The sequence below is a fragment of the Festucalex cinctus genome, chromosome 19 (genome assembly GCF_051991245.1).
Source record: "Festucalex cinctus isolate MCC-2025b chromosome 19, RoL_Fcin_1.0, whole genome shotgun sequence".
In the NCBI taxonomy this organism is placed as follows: Eukaryota; Metazoa; Chordata; class Actinopteri; order Syngnathiformes; family Syngnathidae; genus Festucalex; species Festucalex cinctus.
In genome coordinates this window covers 12,203,046-12,226,900 of record NC_135429.1, presented here as the reverse complement: position 1 = coordinate 12,226,900, position 23,855 = coordinate 12,203,046, and the positions used below count along the sequence as shown (strand labels likewise).

The following is a 23,855-nucleotide window of genomic DNA, read 5'->3' as shown; positions in this document are numbered from 1 at the left end:
CAGGGTGCTTGTACTTGTTTTTTTTTTCATTATTTCAACAGCCCTCCCCAAAATTGTAAGCTATTTAAAGGTACTTCAAGATAAGTTACAACTTTTATATCGTTTTGGAATCATAATTTGTCAAACATTCACAGCTTATATTAATAATACAGGCATTTACAGTTGCTCACTATTTACAGGAGGCCTTGTTCCTTCAGTAATCCTTTATAATTCCATGTAAAACCAAGTGAGATATACAAGACCAAGGACTACAGTAACAAAGCATATGTTTTTTTTATTATGGTGAGGCAGTGAGAAATCTTATCAATATCCTAAATAATGATATCAAAAGTCGGCAGCTGTCCGTGTGGTAGTGGCAATGAGGTTTATTGCAGTTGGGACACCTCGTGGAAGTACGCGCCCAGCATCTTGATCCCCTGAATGTAGTTAGATCTGAAAAATGAACAAAGTGAGGAACATGATTCACGTCGCTTGAAGGAAAGGCTAAAATTAAGATAAGTACCTGTTGAGTTTCTCATTCTGGGAGTGCGCTCCGTCGTCAGAGGAACCGATGGGAAGCAGCATGACGTTGCGTCCCGTCGCCTCCTGGAAGGTCAGGGTGACGGGGATACTGCCGCCCTCGCGCGTCAAGTCCGGTTCCACGCCAAAGACTGTCGTGCAATAGCGACAGACGGTTAAGTGGTTTTAAGCGGTTTAAATTTTACAAGTGTACAAACTGACTAAGCAGTGGTGGGACATAAAACAAAAATAATTCTACACCTCATTGTAGACTTTTTATGCTAGTTTTTGTAAGTACCCATACTTAAGTGCAATGTTTGAGTACTTTTGCCACCGTGCATACCCGTCTTCATGGCTTTGCGACCCGCCATGTAGTGCGGATGGTTGAAGTCGGACACCCAGGCTTTGGCCCCGTGGCCCATATACACATTCAGCTTGTTGGGGCTCTCTAGTTCAGCAAACTTCTGTCGCAGATAGTCAGTCACCTGAAAACCAAAATAATGATTGTGATGAATGAAAACACATAAAATGCAGAAATATTGACTTACGTGATGTTGAGCTGCTGATTTGGAATGCATGATCATCATGATGAGTGCGTCAGCTGTTTAAATCTGACCAAGTTAAAAAATTTCACTTCGTATACAGTTTTTTTTTCCTTTTTATTTCCCGAACAGTAAGAGACATCTACTATCTACTTCCTGAAAGTGTATTAGCAGGTTTTATTTTTAGGTTTGCAAAGACAGACACTTGTGGCAAACCACAAAGTCCCATGATGATTTAGCAAAAGGCTGAGCTTTTTTTTTTTTTTTTTTAAGTTTAGTTTCATTTTATTAATGTATTTAATTCTAATATACTATACTTCACCATTATTTTAGTTTCATTGTACTGTGTGATATATAATTAAAGGGGTAATTTACATTTTAATTCCATGTATTTTAATTTGTTTAACTTTAAAATGCTTATTTATTTCATTTTATTATACTACCTTTTATTGTGCTTCAAATTATTTTTTTTTAATGTTTTTATTTAATTGTATGGTTCTACATTTTATTGAAATTCTATGCAATTTCAAGATTTCATTTTGACATTACAAGGATATTTATTGTATTTTTATTTTAAATTATCAAATATAATTGATTGCATTTTAATATTTAATGTTTAAATGTTTAAAATTTAAAATATGTTTTGTCTTCTCTTCCTTGCAATTATTCTCATTTTACTTTTTTGTGTGTTAAAATATTTTTGCTGTAATTCTTTAGTTTAATTATTTCATTTTAAGTTATTTTATTTTTATTAACTTTAAATTTGCTTATTTATATATTTTACTTTAAATTAAATTAATTTATAGGACTGGATTTTTTTAAATTCAAAAGTGTTACTTTTATCTTTTTATAGATTCAATTTCAATGTATTGTATTTTATTTTGAATTAGAATTTGTAATTTTATTGGGGTTATTTTTTTATTTAATTAAAGTTATAGTAGTTTATTTGAATTAATTTTTATTGTGTTGAATTTATTGAATTTTAAACTGCTTCAAACATCAAAGTGTATGTAGGCATGGAAGAATGTTGATTTGTTGTGATTGTATTGTATTGGTGTTAATTAGTGATAGACCGATATGGTTTTTTCAAGGCAGATACCGATACAGATTATTTGTAGTCAAGTCGGCCGATAACCGATATTTCAAGCCGATATTCATTTGCAGTAAAATGGGGGGGAATTCTTTCAAACTATATATAATTTCTCACTGAGTAACAAATTCATGTGAATGTAGCTCATTTGGGGTTTTTGTTAGGGTTCGTAAAAACGTTTCAAAAAGATTTTCGCGGTGAAAAATTGTGTGAATATGTTCCAAATGTGTATTCGACAAATAAAAACTGACTGCGAACATCTTACAAATCCTGATGAAAACCCCAAATTCGCTACGTTCGCAAGTATTCCCTGCTCAGTGAGCTTTATCGGCCTACAGATTCAAAAAATGGCCGATGCCGATATTTGGCATTTTGACAAATATCGGCGCCGATAATCGGCCCGGCCGATTATCGGTCTATCCCTAGTGTTAATGTTTTCTATTGTTTTTTTGTTTTTTTTTGTCTTTCTGTAAAGCGCTTTGTGACAGTTCAGGCTGTTTGAAAGCGCTATATAAATAAACTTGAGTTGAGTTAATTCAACATATTGTATTGTATTTTATTTCATTTGAGTGTATTATACAGGATATTTCTGTCATTTAATTATTTGTGGTCTTACCTTCTTCTCCACAACTTTGGGGTCCATGTCGGGCACCAGCCGAATGGAGAATTTGCCGTTGACTTTGCGGGGGATAACCGTCTTGGCGCCCGTATCGGAGAAAGCTCCCTCGATGCCATGCAGAGAAAGCGAGGGGTACCTCCAGCGGTGCATTAGGATTTGCTCCTGCAAAGAAGAAAAGAAAAATAGTTACAAAAAATGCGCTGTAGCTTGGTTTTCTCCCAACACAACAGCTTTAACATACTTTAGTGCTGTGCAGAAGCTGTCCGACTCCGACGTCTTTGCAGTACTCCTCCAAGTCAAACTCGATCTTCTCGTAAAGTTGCCTCTCGTCGTCTGTCAGAGGAGCCACGTCTTCGTACATGCCGGGAATCAAGATCTTTCCCCTTCTGTCCACCAGGGAGCCTGTCGAAAGAGACAGAAAAAAAAAAATGGAAAAGGGAGATTCCAAACCTCCCAAAGCTCTCAGATTGTCAAGGCATCTTTTGTACATTGTCCCCTACCAAAGAGATTTTCCACTGACTTTAAATCTAGGTTTTGAAGATTAAAAAAATAATTTCAAATTCAATTAAAATCTAATAAAATGATGCAAGTTTGCATTGAGGTGTTGTCTCTGGATTGACCATTCCAAAACGTTACTTTCATTTTAAATGAAATGTAAAAATTCATTTGTTGGCCTCATTTGTTTGTTGATGTAGTTGTAAACTAAAGCGACCAAAACAAACAGCAGCTTCACTTGCCCATAAGTGTGATGAGGTCCGTCATGGCCTCGTGAACAGAACCGCCAAAAACGCCCGAGTGCAGGTCCTTCTCACAGCCGTCCACCTTTAAAAGTACGTTGTTGTTGTTATGGTTGTTACCGACATGAATGTCCAAAAAGTCAAGATGTCCACCTCGATGAAAAAGTAGCAGATTCCTCTCAGGCCGTAAGTGATGCAAGGCTTGGTCTTGCCCAGCCAGTAGTTGTCCGAGATGCACACGTAGTCCACGTCCTTGAAGAAGCTGTCCTTGCGTGCGAAGACCAGTTCGTCCAGGCCTTCCGATCCCGACTCCTCCATGCCCTCGAAGCAGAACTTGATGTTGATGGGAAGCTCCTAGCAATGAAGTCCAATTAAAACAAAAGAAAGGTGGTGGAAGGAAAAAAAAGAGATGATGTGAGTGGGATTAATTATTAAGTAGCTTCAAGGACAAGCAATTTCACACGAAGACCTTTGGACAGACAAGCTCCTGAAATGGACAATAAACAAACAAGCTGTAGACAAAGGACTTTTCTTGGTGAAAGTTTACCTGCTGGATCTTCTGGTAGGCTTCAATGCAATTAAACCAAGCCAGCACTGGACCCTTGTCGTCAGTGGAGCCTCTTCCATACAACTTGCCTGCAAAAAAAATAAACAAACATACAAATTTGACATTGTTTCTTTAGTTCAACCTATTTTCTTGACTATATTTTTTATAGTACAAGTAGCATACATGAGTGATGCAAAATAAACGCTGAATAGGCAGAATGGACGAGACGGGAAGAGGAAATGGAGACGCTGCTTTCGGTCAGCTGACTGATTCACCACAATTGTGAAGGACTGGAGGAAAAATGTTTTACTAAGATTCATGCCAAGTGAAAGTGCAGTTATAATAATAAAAAAATAATTTATAATGCACAATTTTTTAAGTGCTCCAGTTAAAGGTTAAAATCAAATTAGAGTAAAATATAGCAGTTATTTAAAAAAAAAAAAAAAAAGGCCACCTGATTTGAGCAGTAAGATAAGACATGATGACTTGTAAAAGGACTTTGGAAATGAGTGTGACCAGTGATAGGATCAGCTAATAAAAGCTCCACCACATGCATTGCATGGAGCAATAATGATCAAAAGGTCTACTATGAACCTAAAAGAAACAAATAGTAAATGTAACGGACAAATAGTTTCACCTCAGGCATTTTGACTTCTCAGATATATTACCCATATTAAGGTGTGTCTGCAGAGAATGCACCTACTCAGAAAGCGAAAGTAATCGCTTTGAATGACCAGAATCTCGAAGCACTGCATTCCAAATAAATCCAAAACAAAACAACGGAATCATCCAGCAACTGAAAGTGTCTCCGCATGCTCACCGCCTTTCTCCACCAGGGTGAACGGCTCCGTGTCCCACCCGTCGTCAATGTTGGCGGGCTGGACGTCAAGGTGGCCGTAGATGCACACCGTCTTCTTGCCCGGGTCCGAGCCCAGGCGTCCCAGGATGATTGGAGGCAGCGGGATCTCCTCCCCGCCTGGAAGCTGCGACAAATAGAAACACTCAAGCTGTTTAATTTTCCTCACAAGACGAAGTATCGTACCTGCACTCATCTCCATATGTGGAAAAAATGATTCATTTTTTTTTTTTATTAAGGAGAGAAATATTAGTGAATTTAGTTCAAGAAAAGTGAATTAAATTTTAAAGTAATTCATTACGGTTCAAAATGGATAAAAGACGAGCGCTTAGAGCAAACAGTCACTTTGTTACTCTTCTGCCCCATGAGCCTTTACTTGAATTATGTGAGAACCGTAACCAGAGTTTTGTTTACATGGCAACTGGTTGTGCAAGTGTTATTTTAGACGAAAGTTACCAACTTAAAAGTTAAAACAATGTGGGACTGCTCGTTAGTTCGTCTTAAAAGATAAAATATAATAGGAGTAAGCAGGACAAAAGCGCTTCCATTCTTCCCTCACCTTCTGCTGGCCGATGTCCACCATCTCCACACTGCCACCCAGCCGCTCAATGTCCTTGGCAGCCATTTGCATCATCTTCTTGATTTCGCCGCGCTTCTCCGGCCAAGCGGAGACGCTCTGGATGCCGACCCATTGTGCCAAGCGCTGATCAAAGGCAATTCGAGAGTAAAAAGTTAAAGGCTCAGATATTTAAAAGTCTCAAAAATAATGTGTAAAAACAAAGAGTTGTTTGATAAGTCCACAATGTTTTTTTAAAAAAAAATATATGTTGATAGAAATTACTCCTAAAGTAGTCTTACCTCCACGTAAATCTCCTGGTGTTCATCCACATACTTGAAGAGAGTCGGGAGATGAGCCATTTTGTCTGGCTGAGAGGGTTTGACAGATGGAGAATGGCGTGAGACAAGCTCCAACCCCAGCGCTGCTTTATGAGTGGGTCGGGTAGAATAACTCCACCTACTTGCTGACAACAGCACAGGGAACTAGATCTGCCAGCTTTACAACTCAACTTGGACAAATAGGGCACCACATCTCAAAAGATGCAAATCTAAGTAATTATTAAAACTTGTGCTTGCAAACTTAGAATACAGTATTTAGTATTATGTTCATTGAATACATCCACAGGTCTTGACAAATTCCATCAAACACACATGGTGATGCAGTTTGCATCAGCAAAGCACGAAATGCACTAAAACATTGAATTGATTGTGGATTCAGAAGTTTAAAATTCAAATTAAATTCACCTGAAAAGTACATTTTAGGATCCTCATAATCCTGAGTTTTCTCTCAATGTCCAATATCTCCAACCTTTTGTACGCATTGTATATTCAATCAAGACATTTACGTTACGTGTTTAATCACTGGGTGCACGAAGCAAAGATGAATCAGCATTCTATTTCTATGCTCAACTGCAGCAAAAATTTCGGTTGCAATTAAAAACATGACTCAGTGACTTTGGCATTAAACTGTTATGTTGCATCTTTCATTTACGCTGCTTTTATGTTGTGGCTGTATCTTGATTTTCACTTAATCTAGTTTTTAATAATTCCTTTTCTACTGCTGGAAAGCATCATGGAATCGCCTTGTGAATGAATGGTGCAATACATAACTTGCCTTGCGCAATAGAAATGAGTCTCGCGATATTTTAAGGGTCGTTAAGCATTAGTTTTAGCCAATATTCTGTTTGTTTAGGCGTATTTTCACGGATCTAATAGTATTTTAGAGTTTATAGTACAATACACCCAGTTGGACGACAAATAGCTAGCCACGTTCACGCCACATTCAACTGCATTAGAAGGGGGAAAAAATCCTTTAAAATATTTAATGACACTGTTGGCCCATGTATTATTACATTAAAGTACACAGATCTAATGCAACAATCTCCAACTCACTTTTTAAGACTCTTAAGCTCCAAGCGACGATTTATTCACGTGACTCACCACCTGACAAATGCTTCCGGGTACTGTACAGGCACGACCGTCTACAAAGGAAAAACAAAAAACAAACAAACAAAAAAAAAAAACTCACCGAATTCAATATAAAATGTACAGACAGCAAGAGAGCGAAAATGGCAATGCTGACATAAAAAACAAAAACAAAATTAAATTATGCCCGATTATTTATTTTACGAGTCTGTGCCGCAAAGGATTGTGGTGGCGCATATGCGTTCTTTTTTTTTTTCCTCTTTTTTTTTTTAAAATATTTTATTTAATTTTATTTTAAAGTTGTAATTAGAAGCCAAGTGTAAAAAGTGTACTATATTGCAGCTAAACACTAAATTTAGTAATACAATAAAAAATACACGACTTGTAAATGATCAATCGCGTCATTCAGAAAGTGCTTTTATTTTCACCTACAATGCCTCTGTGCAATTTCTATGGCGTATTTAACTCTGGATTTTGCATGCTTTGCAGCTGTCTTTATTGAAGTGTGGTTGTGATGTCTTTAAAGTACAGCACAAAGTAACATTTCCAGATAAAGGGTGTGTGGAGTGACTGCATGGTCAGGAGTTGTGGCCGATAACAGCTTTGAGTGATTGTGCATATTGGCCTAAAGGTCTCATATTGCAATCTGTCTTGTGTCTGTATCCACTTTAATACTCAACTTAAACATTAAGTTCTCCACAATATTGTAAATTGTGATGCACCTGTATACAAGTCTGACCAAATTTTGAGTGTAAATGAAAATGACATGTATCACCTTGTGACCTTGTTTTGATAGGCATGACGCAAGGGCAAATAATAAATGTACAACAGAATACATTTGACACTCTGTTTAATATACAATAAAAATGCCTTGTTTGTCCACATGCTGTGATTCATTATGGTACCTTAAAAAAAAAAAGAAGAAGAAAAAAACAACAGTCAGATATTTATACTATGACACCAATGTGTTGTTTAAAAGCTCACTTTTCCATCAAAGCAGCGCTCTTCACAAGTCTTCTCATCTGCCCTGCAAACCTCTGAAGAGCACAACAAGTGGATCTGTGGGGACCATATATACATATAAAAAGCCATTTCATCTTTTATTCAATGTCCTTCATACCTTTTTGGTCCATGTACAGTCCTAGTAAGACAATTCAGTGAACTAGATATAAAACTCAATCTTCCCAGATACTCACTTGCTCATTGAGGTACCTCTTAGTTTTAACATCCATAAACTGGAACGCCTTGACCACAAAACGCCTCTGATGGCGATTTTGGGGCAAATTGCTGACTTGCAGGATGGCCACATTTGGGTCATGAGGATTGGCACACCTACAGTGAGTAACATGACATACTTTGTAAGCCACAAATAAGAAAAAAAAGAAAATGTTGAGATGATGGCTTACCCTTCGTAAACGAGCACCAGGGCATTCTTTGCCGAGCGAGGGAACGCCAGACAATACTTGACCAAAATGGTCGCTTTGGGTTTGGGAGACAACAATCTCAGTTCCAAATACACGGGTTTGCCCAGGATGTACCGCAATGTCGGGAAAGAAGGCAGGAAGGTAGTAAAGGTCTCATCTGTTTGATAGTAAGCGCAAAACAACAAAGATTTAAAGTTCATATTCAAGTAAGTCAATCACGTCACCTTTCACTTCAGTTACATACAGTGGAAACAATTTATCGCTGTTTCGAAGTATGTTTTCACAAGTTAATCTGTGAATCCTAGCCCTAATTCAAACCTGTGGCGATCCTCAATTGAACGCCGTATAAGCCAACAGAGGGGATGGACGTCGGCAAGTCGCGACTTGGGATCTTCACCATGTAGCCGACGCTGGCGAACGGCTGGTGGTCGTGAGCAGCCAAACTGTAGCGACACTCCACCAGGAACCTAAAATGGGGAGAAAAACAAAAAACAAAACAATACTATAAATTATGTTGTATCACAAAATGTCAGAGTGGTGAAGACGTTCGTGGAAATGGAGAACCTCAATGGATCGGTTCTTGTGATGATGCCATATTTGAGACTGAGAGCTTGGACCAGAGTCTGGACTTCAGCCAGGTAGAACCTTGTCATGCCAATGTCCTGAAAGTGAATTGCCAACTCTTGAGGCACTAGAAAGCAATATACAATCGAACTTTACGACATGTAAATACGATAACTTACATATGTACGTGTACCACATTCGGCTACTTTGAACTTAAAGATGGCAAAGTCGGCATTCACCACGACAGGTTTGCAGTCTGTCCCGGGAATCACCAGCTGGGTGGGGTCCACAGGCATGGACGCGTATGTGGAGCGGATGATGAAAACAAAATGAAGATCTACTGTGCACTCTGTGAGGACAATTTGAAGTTAATAGGTAAGCTAAACACTGGGGAGTACAAGTCTAGCAAAGTAGCAGCGTGTGATCGCCACAAAAAAATAAAAATAAAAAAAATAAACAGAGCCTTTTTTTGTGTCACAAAAAAAGAACAGTGCAAAAGTATGCTACCAAAAAAAACAAAAAACAAAAACAAAAAAAACACTTTACCATCCATTGGATAGAAGCATTCATACGAAGTTGGATTCACACAGCATCCCAAGCCCACACAACGGACAGGCAAAATTCCATAGTCGCCACAAGGTAGCTGCTCTTCAGGGGCCACGGCACAGTCTAAATATAGTCAAAATATTTCATCAGGAGCATTCAAACCTTTTAGGTCCAGAAACACTTAGAAGACATTTTGTTACAAGCACCCCTAATAACCATAATACCAATTAAACACAATTCTGTGCAACTCTAAATGAGACAGGAACCAAAAAATAAATAAAAAAAAATACGTACAAAAATTAATTTTTGGGGGGAGGGAGGGGGGGATTATGAATTTTACAATCAATTCATATATTTCTATAGGAATAAAAAGTGTTAATGATCTCTTTAATTTCGAATTGACAGTTCTTTGGCCACAAGATGGTGCCAAAGCAATACTATTGTTTACTTTGAATAAGTTCATTGCGTTTGCCTGACCTAAAACAAAACAACAAAAATGATGGAGGGAAGTTTCCAAAAAACAAATCTGCAAATTGGTAAATTTGCAAAAGCCAAACCAAGACTATGCAGGTTATCTTATGTAAATAAAAGGATGTCACATTTGAACATGTAAATTAAAAAAAGAAAAAAAATTAAAATGCTGGAAAAGATGCATTTACTGTATTATTAAAACAATACATAAAAACAGGGCTACATTCTTTAAAAAAATGTAAATTAAAAAAACACCCTTTTAAAAACAAAAAAAAACAAAACTATAAATAAGGCTTTTAATGTTTACATGACCCCATTTTGACAACCAGTACCAGCATGATGTCATATGTCAAGTGTCACTTAACACTCACGTTGTGCCCTTGGTGGTGCCTGTGGTGGCGGCGGAGTGCGGCACTTCGACGCGGGGGCACTGGCGCGGGGCAGCGGGCCAGGGGTGGACTCGGGACCCGGATGGCACGTCACCGTGGCGACTCGGGCCTCACCAAGTTCATCCTCGTACATTAGTTGCAGGCTGTAGCTGTCGGTCTGGAAGTCATTTGGCATTTCATTCGAGTCCATTCATTTGCATTTAAATGACAACAGATGACTTACATCCCCCACATGGCATCCGGTGAAAGGAATGGTTAGGGTGTTGTCTCCGCGGCTCACGTCGAGACCACATTGAGCATGACGGACAGGTCGCGGGTTCTCAGTACCTACAGAACCGTGCCTTGTGATTTGAATGAGAACCTATTCCGAAAACTTTCAGGTTGCTTCAACTGACCAGCTGGAAGAACGATCCTGAAGCCTTCGTCCTGACACGTGACTCGGATTCCAGTGCGACTTGGGTCGGTGGTGCTCGTCCACACCCTCGGAGAAGACTCGGCGGATTCCTCCTGGGTCCCATTGGGTGTCGCCTCGGCCTCCTTTGCGGGATCGGGGTCAAACGTTTCCACTTCCTCAGGATCCGAAAAAACGCCTTTGTCGTCATCATCAGCCAACGTCTCGTGTTTCAGTACTTCAGAAAGTGACGTTTCGTCGTCCTGCTCCCATCCCGAAACCAGAAGACCCCAAGTCAGGACCAAAAGCAGCCACAGGCGAGCCATATGGACCCCCAATAGAAAACACAAGTGGCGTGGCAAAACTTTTGCAACCTCCACGTGTTGCGACAGGTGGTGCTTAATTGATCACACCTGGTGGCTTCTGATTGGTCAAATCCCAGCCAATTAACGAGGTCGGTGTGCAATGTCAATCACGTCAAATGATACCATATTCTGACATTTGTCTAGTGCTTGCTTCTGTATGAAAGTGATTTAATTGTTGAAATACAAATTTGATTAGATGGACAGGTAAAGTAACATTGATTTTTATTATTATAGTAGAATATAAATACAACATTGTGGAGCAACCATATTTCAGAGTCTCCTGGAAGGTGAGCTGTCAAGATCATCTTTAATATTGTGCAGGGTTCTACATTGCAGAATGACCGCATCAGTCTACACTTAATGGTCCTGCTGTTTTGGTTAGCGACACAAAATTGTGGCGCAAGCATGACCGTCACGTGATTTTAGGTTATCTTTAGTACTGCATAAGTAAAAATTCCGCACTTTAATTGATCTAAAAGGGAGTTGACATGCTTCCGTAGATGCTGCTGTTTTGGTTAGCAACAAAACATTACAAAGTGACCGCATCAGTTTCCGTGCACGTGTCAAGATCCGGGCCTGAGTCCTGCGTGTTTTCGAGGTTTCTCCATTTCAACACACCTGATTCAATGATCAGGATCATTATCAGGCTCATGCAGAGCTTGCTGATGAGCTTAAATCTGAATCAGCTGTGTTGAATAGGGATGTAAAGATATCCAAACATTACGATACAATATTATCACGATATGAAGGTCACAATACGATAATTATCACGATATCGTGGGGAGGTTGGCGATACAAAAGGCCACAATTTTGTAAAAAAAAAAAAAAAAAAAGTTATACTAAAAAAATAAATAAATAAAATACTATTGCGTTTTCGTACATTACAGCTGTGAAAACCATTAGAAATATTAAATAGATATATATTGATCCATATATATTGCACTTGTGCAAGCACACATTGAGTTCCTACACATACTGACTATGTTCACAATCATATTACCGGTATGTTCCCCTTCATCTGACCATTATCCTGGACTTTAAACATAGGAGGGCCAAAACATGCCTTGTAAAAATTAAACTGCAGTAAAGAACTAGCCACCAGAGGGTGCTAGAACTGCAAAAAATGGAACACAACCTGACTATTTTAACAGATGTGCTGCTTTTAATATCGTGACATGATTGTGATATATTGTGGCAGTTTTAAAATCGCAATATCACGATATTGCCAATATCGTTGCATCCCTAGTGTTGAATGTGGGAAACCTCGAAAACATGCAGGCCTCAGGCCCCCAAGGACCTGACTTTGACACTACTGGTTTAGTGGGACGCTAATCACCTCCGATAACGTAGCCTCAATTCAAATACCACACAGCGAACTCATTTACAATGTGAAGTCAGACTACCGGTAAGCACTTAAATTCATCCGAGAGGCTGTTCATGTGCTGCTGTTTTGACTATCAACAGAGTTCAAGTGACAGTGGTATTTTAAGTGTGGCTTTATTGCACAGTACAAGTGTACCGAAACTCAAATTAACATAATTTCTTATCAGTCAAAACACCACACACTTGATTTCTTTAGTCAGCCCCCCCGCCAAAAAAAATAAAATACTGATATGCTTCTCAGGGGGGAAAAAAATATATATATAAATCACTTGTATGAATTGGCTTTGTGTTTGGGCAAAAAGTTGAAATTTGGGGGCACAGGTCCAAGCAGCATTTCACTGGAAAACAAACAAAACATTTGAAAGTTTCATTATGAAAAGCAGAATTGAATAAATACAGTCCATTTCAGACTGCCTGGAAGTCAACATTGACAAATATGTTTCAGATCTGCTATCATTTATTTGCCATTGCCTTCTACGCAGTTGCAACTTTCAACGCAATTTTTTTCAGGTTCTGTGTTAAAGGCAAAGATGGAACAGCTTTGCTGCTCACCTGATCCTGATCCAATCTCCGACGTTTTGACTGGCCATCAGGGACTCCAGGTAGTTCCTCCCCATGTAGTACGGAGGCCTCTCGTTGATCTTCACAGGCACTCGCTCCAGCAGCCCCACTGGAATATACCTGACATATATTTTGCCCCATGAAAAAAAAAAAAAAAAAAAAAGCCTAAATGTGAACTGGTGCTCAAAAACAACTGGCGCAAACGTCCCACCGGCACATGAAGGAGAGCCACTCGAGCAAGAAGGTGCGCGTCTTCTCCACGCCGCGCGTGTCCGAGCCCCAGTGCTCCAGGCCGTAGTTGGTGAAGTCCCTGAGGATGTCCAGACGCTCGGCCGACGAGATGTCCCAGTGACGCCTCTCCTTGATTTCCGTGAAGAGCCACGGCTTCACCAAAGCACCCCTGGAAAATGATCATTAAAAAAAAAAAACAATTAAATAAAAAATTGATCCTTCTTGAACTGCAAATTATTTTAACTCAGACTCATTAAAAAATTCTTAATTAAATGTATGTGTACATATTTTGATATATACTTTTTGGTACTAAACTGGGGGTGTCCAAACATTTTCATATGAGGGCCACATACCGAAAATCAGGACGCAAGGGCCACATGATGTTATGAATAGAAATTGTGTTTCGTCCTAAAAATTGTACAAATAATGTATTTGTGCTTTTGCATATTTAGAAATAGGCTACAGTATATAAACCAATTTATTTGTAATATGGCAGTAGGGTTATTATAGTTTTGGAATTTTTCAGTAGTTTTAGTTTAGTTCTTTAAAAAAAATGCTAGTTTTTGTTTAGTTTGATAGTTTCAGCATTAGTAAAAAAAAAAAAAAAAAAAAAAAAAAAAAAAAAGTGTATTTACTTGTGCGCAATATTTAAAAAACACCATGGGCGCAATGTCATCTTTTGGTGCATTTCTATTGGCTGCTGCCAGATGACGTCACTTTTGTGTGACATACTTTCAAACGTCATTATTCCGGTTTATATCAAAATAAATCTACTAAAAATCACATTTCAAATCATCCCCAAAGGCTCGTGCATTAAATTAATTACTAAAACGTAGGACGTTTGCTATATTTATAGTTAGTTTTAGTTAATTTTTTAAACATAAAATGTAGTTCAATTAGTTTTCGTTTTTTAAAAAGTATTTTCATTTTCATTTTTGTTTCGGTAACAATGTTGTTTTTAATTTGAGTTTTTTCATTAGTTTTAGTTAACTAAAATAACCTTTAATGGCACCTGTTTTTTGATACCCTCCCTTCTTACTTTGACCATCTCCAAACATTTTTGTTTTGTTTATTTTATTTGAACTGAGTCAAATGCCATTTTTAGCATATGTCGGCCACTGAAAAATGGACGGCGGGCCGCAGTTTGGACACCACTGTATTAAACCAACCTTGCAATCATAATTCCAGAAACGCCCGTCTCTTTGGCTCTCATGGCATCCTCATAAGACAGAATATCGCCATTACCTAACACAATACGAGAGAAACTAATCCATTGTTCTGCATTATTCAAATATATAACGACTGCTCCTGATCAATCAATCAATTAATACCAAAGAGTGGTATGGGGCTGGCCAGCTTGGAGCAGGTGGTGATGTAGTCCCAGTCGGCAAGCTTGGTGTAGCGTTGCTCTCTGGAGCGGCCATGCAGCTAAATTATAACATGGAAGAAAAACGTATTAGGCTAACAAAACGCTGTTTTTGCTCATTTACAGTGGAAAATGTGTCGCAGAAATGCTATATTTCATACTCTGTTATCTTCCAAATAACTGTGCCATGAAAATTCATCTAGTAAGCTGTGGGAAATTTTACTTAATTGTATACTACAAATATTGCATTTGTTCTTTTCTACAATAGAATTATGATGCCTTCAATATTATATGCAGAATAATCTGAAGGAAAAAAAAATAATTACAGTGATCATAGACACGCCCCAATTCTTCATCTCTGGGATGAGTTTATGTGCAATGTTGTTCTTTTCCTGAACGCCGGTCCGGATCTTCACTGTTAAAGGGACGTCTAGCACCTACAGAAGAAGAAAAAAAACAACATTTGTTTCCTCCAAAAATTGCATAATATCTTCTTAAACATGTACACTGACATAATTCATTCCACGGATGATCTGCTCAAACTTGCGGGTGCGAGTCATCAAGCCACAGCCTCCGCCCTGAGGACCAAAAAAATAAAGTCAGACTTGCATGACATCACAGAGAAAGAAAGAAAGAAAAAAAAAGGTTACCTTCTTATACACGAGGTCGATGGGGCACCCCGAGTTGATGTCCACAAAGTCCACCTCCGTGTTGTTGTTGATGAGCTCGGCGCATCTCGTCATGGTATCAGGGAAACAGCCCTCCACCTAAGAATCAACTTATTTGTAAAATCAGTCAGCATTTACTACTCCTCTATTTGTGATTTGGATTTCCTCTTTACGTCTTTCAGCACGTTTGAAAATTAGGCCCACAAAGCCAGTTGTACTTATTGACAATGCATTTAAACCCAAGACGTCTGACATTTTGGTTTGAGGTGTCCATATTAGGGTCATTTTACTGATTAAAAGTTATTTTGTAACCTAACCTGGACCCCAAAGAGATCCTCACTCTCGTGCCTCTTGAGCAAAGCCCACTCGGACTGCTGACCCTGGAGCAGGTTGGTGCACATGGCCATCTCGCCGCAGGTGATGTCCGCTCCCAGACGTTTGCACACGCGGCGAAATGGCAGGTTGCCGCACTGGGGGAATAAAGAGGAAAGCCAAAATGAACAGCTGCATCAATGACACGTGAAACTTTCACTCTAGTGTCACTTACGGTCGTTAACGGGGCGAGGTAGAGTTTGTCTCGGAAGTCCACCTGCATGGACAAAAAAACGCATTCATTCAGCCTTTTTTTGTTTTGATTTTAAAAATATATCATTGTATATAAGGGACTAAGATACCTGCTTTTTCTCACATGCTCGCAACTTGATGACATCCACATCAGTCAACACACCGACTGTCCTCACTGTGGAGGGTTCTTCAGAGCTAACCTACAAAAAATAAACAAAAAAATGACATGTTCTACAAGAGATACTGTTTTGTCATATCGGATTTGTGCCATATGTAAATTGACAACTGGTATTGAACTCTCCAAAACTTGGGTGTGCAAAGTACATTCTTACCTGTGTTTCTGCATCCGTAGATTCACACTTTGTCTCAGTCATTGAATCTGCTGGTAAGTCAGCAGCACCTGGTAAAAGATTTAATCAATTAACGCTTTAACCGCCAAAAACGTTAATTACGTTTATTATGCGTTTTTTTCTCTCTCAATGGGCAGCGCAACGTCTTGTGCAGCGCTGCCTTGTCACTAAACAAAAAATATTAGTGTCAAAGTCACTGTTGTGCAAAAAAAAAAAAAAGTATCTTTTTAAAAAAAAAAAGCTAATTTTTCTCAATATTTTTGTATTTTCGCTTATGTCACTGAAATGACCTAATTTCAAATGGTGATTACTAGGGGTGTGAATTGCCTCGTACCTGACGATTCGATTCGTATCACGATTCGAAGGTCACGATTCGATTCGATACCGATTAATCCCGATACGAATTTATAAGTCGATTGTTGCGATTTTTTTCCATTCAAATTTAGAAAATACTAATCAGTAAGCTTGTAGAGTGTAAGATTTATATGAAAATGTATTATTTATTTATTTATCTGAAATTTCAGTCTTATAGAGGTTGTAATTTGTTTCATGTTTGAACAGCATTAAAATAAAATATTAAGGCTTAATGTTCCGTTCATATAACATTCTTCCATGCTTAAGGTGTGAATCCTAAAAAAAAAAAAAAAAAAAAAAAAAAAAAAAAAATCGATTTTGCCTATTATTGAATCGATTCGAGAATCGCGCGATGTAGTATCGCGATATATCGCCGAATCGATTTTTTTTAACACCCCTAGTGATTACTAAAGAACGGAATAAGGTAGAGAAATACTTTTTTTTTCTCATGAAAGAATGGAATCCAATCTTTCATATGGTATCCACCATATTTATGTCGTCATACCGCACAATATTCTGTTTGCTTTGAAAGATGAGTGAAAATGCTCCAAATCGGCTGGCACCAATGTTTTTTTTTTTTTTTTTTGGATAACGTTTGGCAGTCAAAGAGTTAAAAGGGGCTGTAATATCTCGCACATCAGCTGTTCTCAAACTTTTTGGGTCCATCTTTTTGGATATATTATTAAAATCGTAAATCAAGTATAACGAGGTAATTCTGCAAATGAATTTGCCAACTCTCAAGCATCTGGGGACCCCAGTTTGAAAATAAACAAAATAAAACGTCTTCCTACCCTGTTGTTCTTTTTTATCCTTGTTGTTGTTTAGCGTCTTGAGGTACTCTGCCGACTTGTTGAATGCGACAGAATGCTTCCTCAGTCGATTCTGCAGCTCTTTACTCAGGCTGTTCCTCACCGGCCTGCGGCCCTCGTAGCTTTTCGCCACGTCCGCGTTCTCGGCGCTCTCCAGCTCCGCCGTGGTGTGCGCCTTGGCGAAGCGACAGGAGAGGCCATACGCACACTTCCCGAAGGTGTCGAAGACGTGGCAGCGTTCGCCGATGTCGGCGGGCTTGTTGGCCAAGTAGATGGCGACGTCGTGGTAGAAGTGGCACTTGTCGCCGTAGGGACATTCCCGGTTGCCCTAGTGAGGTGAGAAGTGTTGAGGAAATTTAATCACAACAGGTCAACTCAGGAAAGGCTTGACCTCGTCTGTAATCTGAATTAAGGCAAGCAGTATACAAAATGCACAGATATCGTTGAAAATTCCTACCTGAATAACAGAGGCACACAACCTCTTTTCATCATACGATGTTGGTTTCTTGTGCGGCCTTGACTTGTTCTGCCCCCTCAGTCGTTTGCCATCCGGCTTGGCGCCTTTGTTGATCTCCTCCGCGTCCAATTTCACCTTTTTTATTTCAGGCTCCTGGAAGGGGTCATCGGATACCTTGTTCTCGCCTCCCTTCAAGCTTTGCCATTCGGAGTCAAGAAACTCGTGGAATTTTTCTTTGCTGGTGATGAATCTGTAATTGCAACAAATGATATGTGTTTCAGTGTTATGATATTGGAAAATTCCACTTGCTCTTACTTGTCCCCTACATGCCACAAGATAATATCAAAACAACACCGAATAAGTGAATGGATGATGAATAAGCGAGGAGCAATTAATAAACACACTGAATATTCAACGATTGACAGTTTGGTAGTTGTTCATTGGCTAATAATGACTCACTCTGGTTTGAGGGCTGCTTCACCCTTAACTGCAGCCTCTGTCCCCTTTGCAACCGCTGTTTCCTCTGCAGGTTTTTCCATCACATCTGCCCGTTTCTGTTTGAAAAAAGGACATCGTTATCGTGTACATAAAATTAAACAACATGACAAATATTTAGTAAGTACTTAGAAGATAAAACAACCCTAAGTACTGCTGATTTATGCTGCTTACTTACTAGTTTGTTGGTGTTGACAGCCTGGCTTCCACTAATCAACGTATGCTAACTGCTAACGCGAAGTTAATTTCGCATTTGAAACAGACGACAATAGCTATTTCTTAATGCCAGTGAGAGTGCAAAACTGCACTAAAGGCGTCCTATTTACTTTTGTTTACTGTCACATAGCATTACTATCTAAGTAATGCGACGAGTATTCTGAAAGCGTGAGAAGGCGACAGTACTTCATTTAAAAGGGTCCGGAAAGAACATACGAGCATAATTGGTTCCGGCCCGGTGTGTACCGCCATCGTACCGTGTGGAGGCGGCAGTGCATCATTATCGTTCATCATCATTGAGGTACTTGGGACAGTACTTTTTAATGTTTCATTTGGTTGACTAAATTACTTGTCAGCAGAAGCCACATTGACACATTTTCATGTATTTTCAAGGCATTTGCAAAAAATAAAAAACAAGAATAATGCTTGTTAACTTCAGTTGCTCTTATTATTTGATTTACCCATAAGAAATAGTAAAATTCTAATTAAACTATCAATATCACAAAGTAAAAAACAAAAGGCACTTAGACTCAATCTTTTGGATGTTCACTGAGCTGAAGGCTCAAAATTTAAATTAAAGTAAATTATATCACTTTTGGGGACTGAATGAGGTTTATTGTAAAGATCCTTGATGTCTTTAGTCCCATTTGATTATGAATGCGCTTTTCTTAATTAGGCTATATACAGCAAATCCCTGCATATTCACGGTTCACTATTCATGAAGATTGCATTTGTTTCTGTGGAATCTGTTTGAAAAGATGCGCGGTGCAGTGGCGATCAGCCGATGGAGGTCCTTGTTGCTGAGCCCCAGCGAAGTTGCCGTTGTTGCTGGATCGGAAGGTGAGCGCTCCAAGATGCCCACAATCTCCTTGTCGGTCTGTAAGATGTTCTTCGGGCCGACGCTGGCGCTCCAACTTCACTCTTTTATGGCATATGTCAAACATGACTGAATGCAAATATATCGAGATGATTGCAGGCATGCATGCACAAACATTTGCTTCTGGCATGGGACCCCGGACATCTGCCTGGGATGTCTTGCACGCGCACACTCACATCCCCCACAACACTGCTAATCCTCAAAAGTGTGACCTGTTTTCACTGCCCCATTGTCATGTGTCACTCCCGGTTAGCTCGTTGTCATACAAACCTGTGGATGTTCTCAACACACACATTCATCAAGTCTCCCCCGACACGCACACATCACTGATACTACTTTTGCAAGATCTTCGTGTTGAACCACCTTCTGTCTCGTACAGCCATCTTGGCAAATGCTCTGTATGAACAGCGAAGATAAAGAATGAAGAGTCAAAGTCAACTTGTCAATTTTAGTCACTGGAGGCAAGATGATGACTTTGCGACCCCTTTCAATCGGCCTTAAAAAGTTTATATATATTTTTTTTTTGGGGGGGATGTTCCCCCTCACCCAAGGACTTGTGACAGAGAAGATAGTCAACATGTGTTGCTCACTGTTTCCAATAGGCGGTGACTGAATTTTCCACCACAAAGCATTTGCAATTGAAGAAAACCTCGAGGCTCTTGAACGCTGCTTTTATTCCACTGGCCCCCCCCCCCACCGCATCCCCTTTCTCACTCGCGGCCTGGCCTCAGCCCTACTTTTCTTTCTCCGCCTGATGTTTCCATTACAGGAATAAAAGCATGACGGCTAATCCACTTATGTGTTCCTTGGACGACACACACACACACACGCGCGCACGGATGCAAAATACACACAAAAATTCATGCATGTTGCATATGGACTTCAGGCTACATTAATACATTGCCTCTTTCCAACACACACACCGGTGGTAATCTCACAAGACAATTTCCCACCGGTCCTTCCTATGGAGTGAAGATATGAAAGAATTGAAGTGTTAGTGGGGGGGTTTGCGTGAGTAAGTAAGACGTTCAAGAGATCTAATTGCGATGTCTTCAACCTCACCTTGTTTTTTTTAATCGTTTCTCACCGGGAAAGGCGTTTACGCTCCATTTTGTCATGGTGGAGATTTAAGGACTTAGCGGTGAGGGAAAGTGGACAGGTGCGGACGGTTGAAAGAGAGGTCACTCGACATGGTGTCATAATAGCACAGATTTATTTGAGGTATAACGTGGTTTGTTGTTGTATTTTGTGGGCGTAATACTTTGAAGTTAAAAAGCATCTTTAGATTTTTTTTGGTGTAATTTTTCATACATTTTTAGACCCTTTCTGCCTTTTTGTCAACTTTCTGACATTTTGGCCATTTTACGGACATATGGTAATTTCCTGCTTCTTCTTTTTTTGGACATTTTCTGGCTATTTTTTGACAATTTTTGTCAGATTTTTTTTTTGCTATCAATTTTTTGATATTTTTGGTAATTTTGTGGACATATTATGGTTACTTTGTGAATGTTTTCATTTCTGCCCTTTTTAAAAATCCATTGTCTAACATTTTTGGCAAATTCATGGACATTTTATGGTAACTTTCTGCTTTTCCTCTCCCTTTTGGATATTTTATGGCCATGTTTTGGACATGTACACCGCCTACTGCCCGAAGCCAGCTGGAATAGGCTCCAGCACCCCTCGCAACCCTTATGAGGAAGAAGCGGTTAAGAAAATGGATGGATGGACGGATATTTTGCACATGTTTAGGTCATTTATAAAACCTTTTCATTTACCTTTCGTTTCTTTTTCTGACAACTTAAAAATTTGGACTGTCAATTTTTTGAATATTTAATTATTTTTTTTTATTGAATAATTAAATAATTTAAATAATATTTTATTTTGAAAAAATCAAAATAAACGTGAATTTTTTTTTTAAGACATCCTCAAGGAACAACCTTACGTTACCTGATCAAGTCATTCAAATTATTTGTAGAATACCTATAAAATACAGACACGATAACAGAAAGGGAGAGCTGCATGACTAAGACTTTTTTGGACATGATACCAGCTAGTTTCGGGATTGAAAGAGGCTCAGGGTGCCTTGGTGGAGGTGATGGAGGTGATAGGGAGACGTGGCAAACTTGCAATGTACAGTACACTACAATAGGCAGTTGATTCCCACATTTCTTTGACAGACAAAAAAAAACAAAAAACAGGAACAGTGTCTAATATGGCCATGTTTATTCTAAGCAGGCTTTTTCTAACTCTGAATCCTTGAAAAATTAGTCATGCACACATACACGCACACTTTGGTCAAATGTTAATGATTTACTAATTCCCAGCGTTAAATCTCTGGGCGTTAAAATTCCTCAAGCTTGCAAACGTGGAGAGAGAGGGTGAGTGTTAAAAGAGTGGGAATACATGGAGGGGGATGAGAGGGAATTAAAAATGAAAAAAAAAAAAACTGCACTTCACTTTAAAATAATAACCATGTCATGGTCTGATTGCTTTGTTTTTTTCCACCCTATATTTAACTCAGTGGACTGGCAAATGAGAGGAACGCCAGCAGAGGTGACAGCAGAAAATCAAAGATGGAGATGGAAGGAATGAAGTAAAGGAGGAGGACAGCTTGGATAAACATGCGAGGTCAACGCATGTCATTGTGATGTGATTGTCAGGATGTTGTCACTTAGATGCTCACTGAACTGAAGTCTCATTTTGTTGGACTTTTGATGCATTTTGGCTGATATTGTACCACTTTTGCATTACATTCTGTGATCATGCATTACTGCTGTCGTCAGAAGTAAACAAATACATACATTGAAGAAAATATGCTACATAATAATAACAAAATAATTGCAATAAATATTTTTAGAGCGTTAAAAAAATACATCTAAATGTAAGTAAATAGATAAAATATATTGAACAAATATTCTCTACCATTGTAAAATAAACTAAAATATATGTGCGTGTAAAAATATATTTTTTAAATGTATGTGTGACACTGTAAAATAACTAATAAATAGATTTTTATATATATAAAAAAAGACTGTTAGTTCACAAAAAAAATCTGACATTTTCAAATTAACTAGATTTATATAAGATTTTTTATTTATTTTTTGCCTCTCGCACAGACGCTCTCTGGTCATACATAATTGAAGAAAATATCCTACATAATAATAATAATAATAATAATAATAATAATAATAATAATAATAATAATAATAATAATAATAAAATAACTGCAATAAATATTCTTAGAACGTTAGAACATTAATAAATAAATCTAAATGTAAGTAAAGGGATAAAATATATTAAACAAATATTCTCTGCAATTGGAAAATAATCTAAAATATGTGCGCACGAAAAAAATACATTTTTAAAAATGTATGGGTGACACTGTAAAATAATAAAGAATAGATTTTTTTTTAAAGTGCAAATAAAATTAAAAAAAATCAAAATCAAACATTTTCATTTCAATAAAAAAAAATGATGTAAGAATTTTTTGACAGCTGAAAATGTTTTAACAATTAAATCAGTAAATGTAAAATAAAAAAGTGCCCTCCAAAATGATTGGAATGGCAATTTTTAGCCCCTTGTTTTCATTGCATGCAGAAGACACTTGAATGCCATAACAAAACATGAATATGAAATTTCAAAATGATTTGCTTTTCTCCCAGACAACTCTCTGGTCTTCATGTTTACGTAACAGCAAATGCAGGTTGCACAGGTGAAACCCCAAACCAAAAACATACACTATGGTTTTGTTTGTCTTTGTGTATCGCATTTTTTTTTTTTTGTGTGAAAAATGCTAAAATTTGTCAATGTAAATCCAATTTGAGCATTAGTATCTTTGTGAAGAAAACATTTATACTATTATCTATTGTATTAATATTGCCAGAGAAAAAACTTAACTCAACTGCATTTGGAATATTATACAGCAGGTAGCAACAAACATAATGTGACCTTATGAAATTAGCATTATTACGACGTTTGGTCGCCGACATGTAAATCAAACCTTTAATCAGATCTTTTTCGGCTTAATTAATCAAGGAAAGTAATGAATGCAACATCCTGTCGTGATGAAGACATGCACCGCAAGTGTGTGCGTGCCCTGTGTGTGTATGTGCAACAAGCCGGTCCAGGTGGCCAGATAATTAAAACATGTTTCTCATACTTGATTTTACGCAGAAATTTCAACGCTAACATCTGGGCCCTATGAGGTGTGTATTGTTCTAAATCCACGCGTGCGTGCGTGCAATTAATCTCTCCCTTGTTCTCTCTGGAACGTCGTCATCATCTTCATCACAAAAAGAGACATTTTTTAATCAGAGATCATTAAAGCTGAATGTCAGGAAATTAATGATGTTTGTAAGCGTGAATCGCACGCACACGGACAAAAGTATTGGGACACTCATTCCAGAGAGTACAAAGGAAAAAAATGTATTTTCGAAATGTAAGATAGAAATTTTGTCGTGTTTATTTACTCAATTGAGGTCTTTAGTTGTAATTGTAATGTT

General features: G+C 38.3%; 3 protein-coding genes and 1 long non-coding RNA gene across 5 annotated transcripts; 1 reads left to right on the top strand and 3 right to left on the bottom strand.

Annotated features, from left to right (window-relative positions):
- Positions 1 to 249: 249 nt before the first annotated feature.
- cndp2 (carnosine dipeptidase 2) lies at positions 250 to 6,992 on the bottom strand. Its single transcript, XM_077506695.1, has 12 exons — positions 6,840 to 6,992; positions 5,748 to 5,816; positions 5,449 to 5,592; positions 4,854 to 5,016; positions 4,034 to 4,122; positions 3,640 to 3,840; positions 3,487 to 3,571; positions 2,991 to 3,151; positions 2,747 to 2,911; positions 842 to 983; positions 503 to 650; positions 250 to 432 (listed from the first exon to the last, which is right to left on the bottom strand). Exons 2-12 carry the CDS (start codon positions 5,805 to 5,807, stop codon positions 366 to 368), a joined length of 1,425 nt encoding a protein of 474 aa, XP_077362821.1. The 5' UTR covers positions 5,808 to 5,816; positions 6,840 to 6,992; the 3' UTR covers positions 250 to 365.
- A 713-nt stretch (positions 6,993 to 7,705) lies between these two features.
- On the bottom strand, positions 7,706 to 11,058 carry LOC144007246 (zona pellucida sperm-binding protein 1-like). The gene is made up of 11 exons (XM_077506694.1): positions 10,662 to 11,058; positions 10,490 to 10,593; positions 10,249 to 10,423; positions 9,407 to 9,529; positions 9,040 to 9,209; positions 8,861 to 8,958; positions 8,615 to 8,763; positions 8,279 to 8,453; positions 8,069 to 8,204; positions 7,857 to 7,931; positions 7,706 to 7,777 (listed from the first exon to the last, which is right to left on the bottom strand). Exons 1-11 carry the CDS (start codon positions 10,981 to 10,983, stop codon positions 7,769 to 7,771), a joined length of 1,536 nt encoding a protein of 511 aa, XP_077362820.1. The 5' UTR covers positions 10,984 to 11,058; the 3' UTR covers positions 7,706 to 7,768.
- On the top strand, positions 10,665 to 13,418 carry LOC144007248 (uncharacterized). The gene is made up of 2 exons (XR_013280127.1): positions 10,665 to 11,309; positions 12,916 to 13,418. It is a non-coding gene; the product is annotated as an uncharacterized LOC144007248 (long non-coding RNA).
- Positions 12,501 to 18,756, bottom strand: dus3l (dihydrouridine synthase 3-like (S. cerevisiae)). 2 transcript variants are annotated; one of them, XM_077506692.1, is made up of 16 exons: positions 18,693 to 18,756; positions 18,225 to 18,319; positions 17,766 to 18,015; positions 17,291 to 17,636; positions 16,128 to 16,195; positions 15,906 to 15,995; positions 15,779 to 15,820; positions 15,549 to 15,701; positions 15,214 to 15,330; positions 15,076 to 15,141; positions 14,890 to 15,000; positions 14,529 to 14,625; positions 14,367 to 14,442; positions 13,178 to 13,366; positions 12,958 to 13,086; positions 12,501 to 12,743 (listed from the first exon to the last, which is right to left on the bottom strand). In XM_077506692.1, the coding sequence occupies exons 1-16, from the start codon at positions 18,726 to 18,728 to the stop codon at positions 12,671 to 12,673; spliced, it is 1,938 nt and encodes a 645-aa protein (XP_077362818.1). In that variant the 5' UTR covers positions 18,729 to 18,756; the 3' UTR covers positions 12,501 to 12,670. The 2 variants fall into 2 exon arrangements, with proteins under 2 accessions (XP_077362818.1, XP_077362819.1); XM_077506693.1 differs by lacking the exon at positions 18,693 to 18,756 and adding an exon at positions 18,439 to 18,684.
- Between the last annotated feature and the right edge of the window lie 5,099 nt (positions 18,757 to 23,855).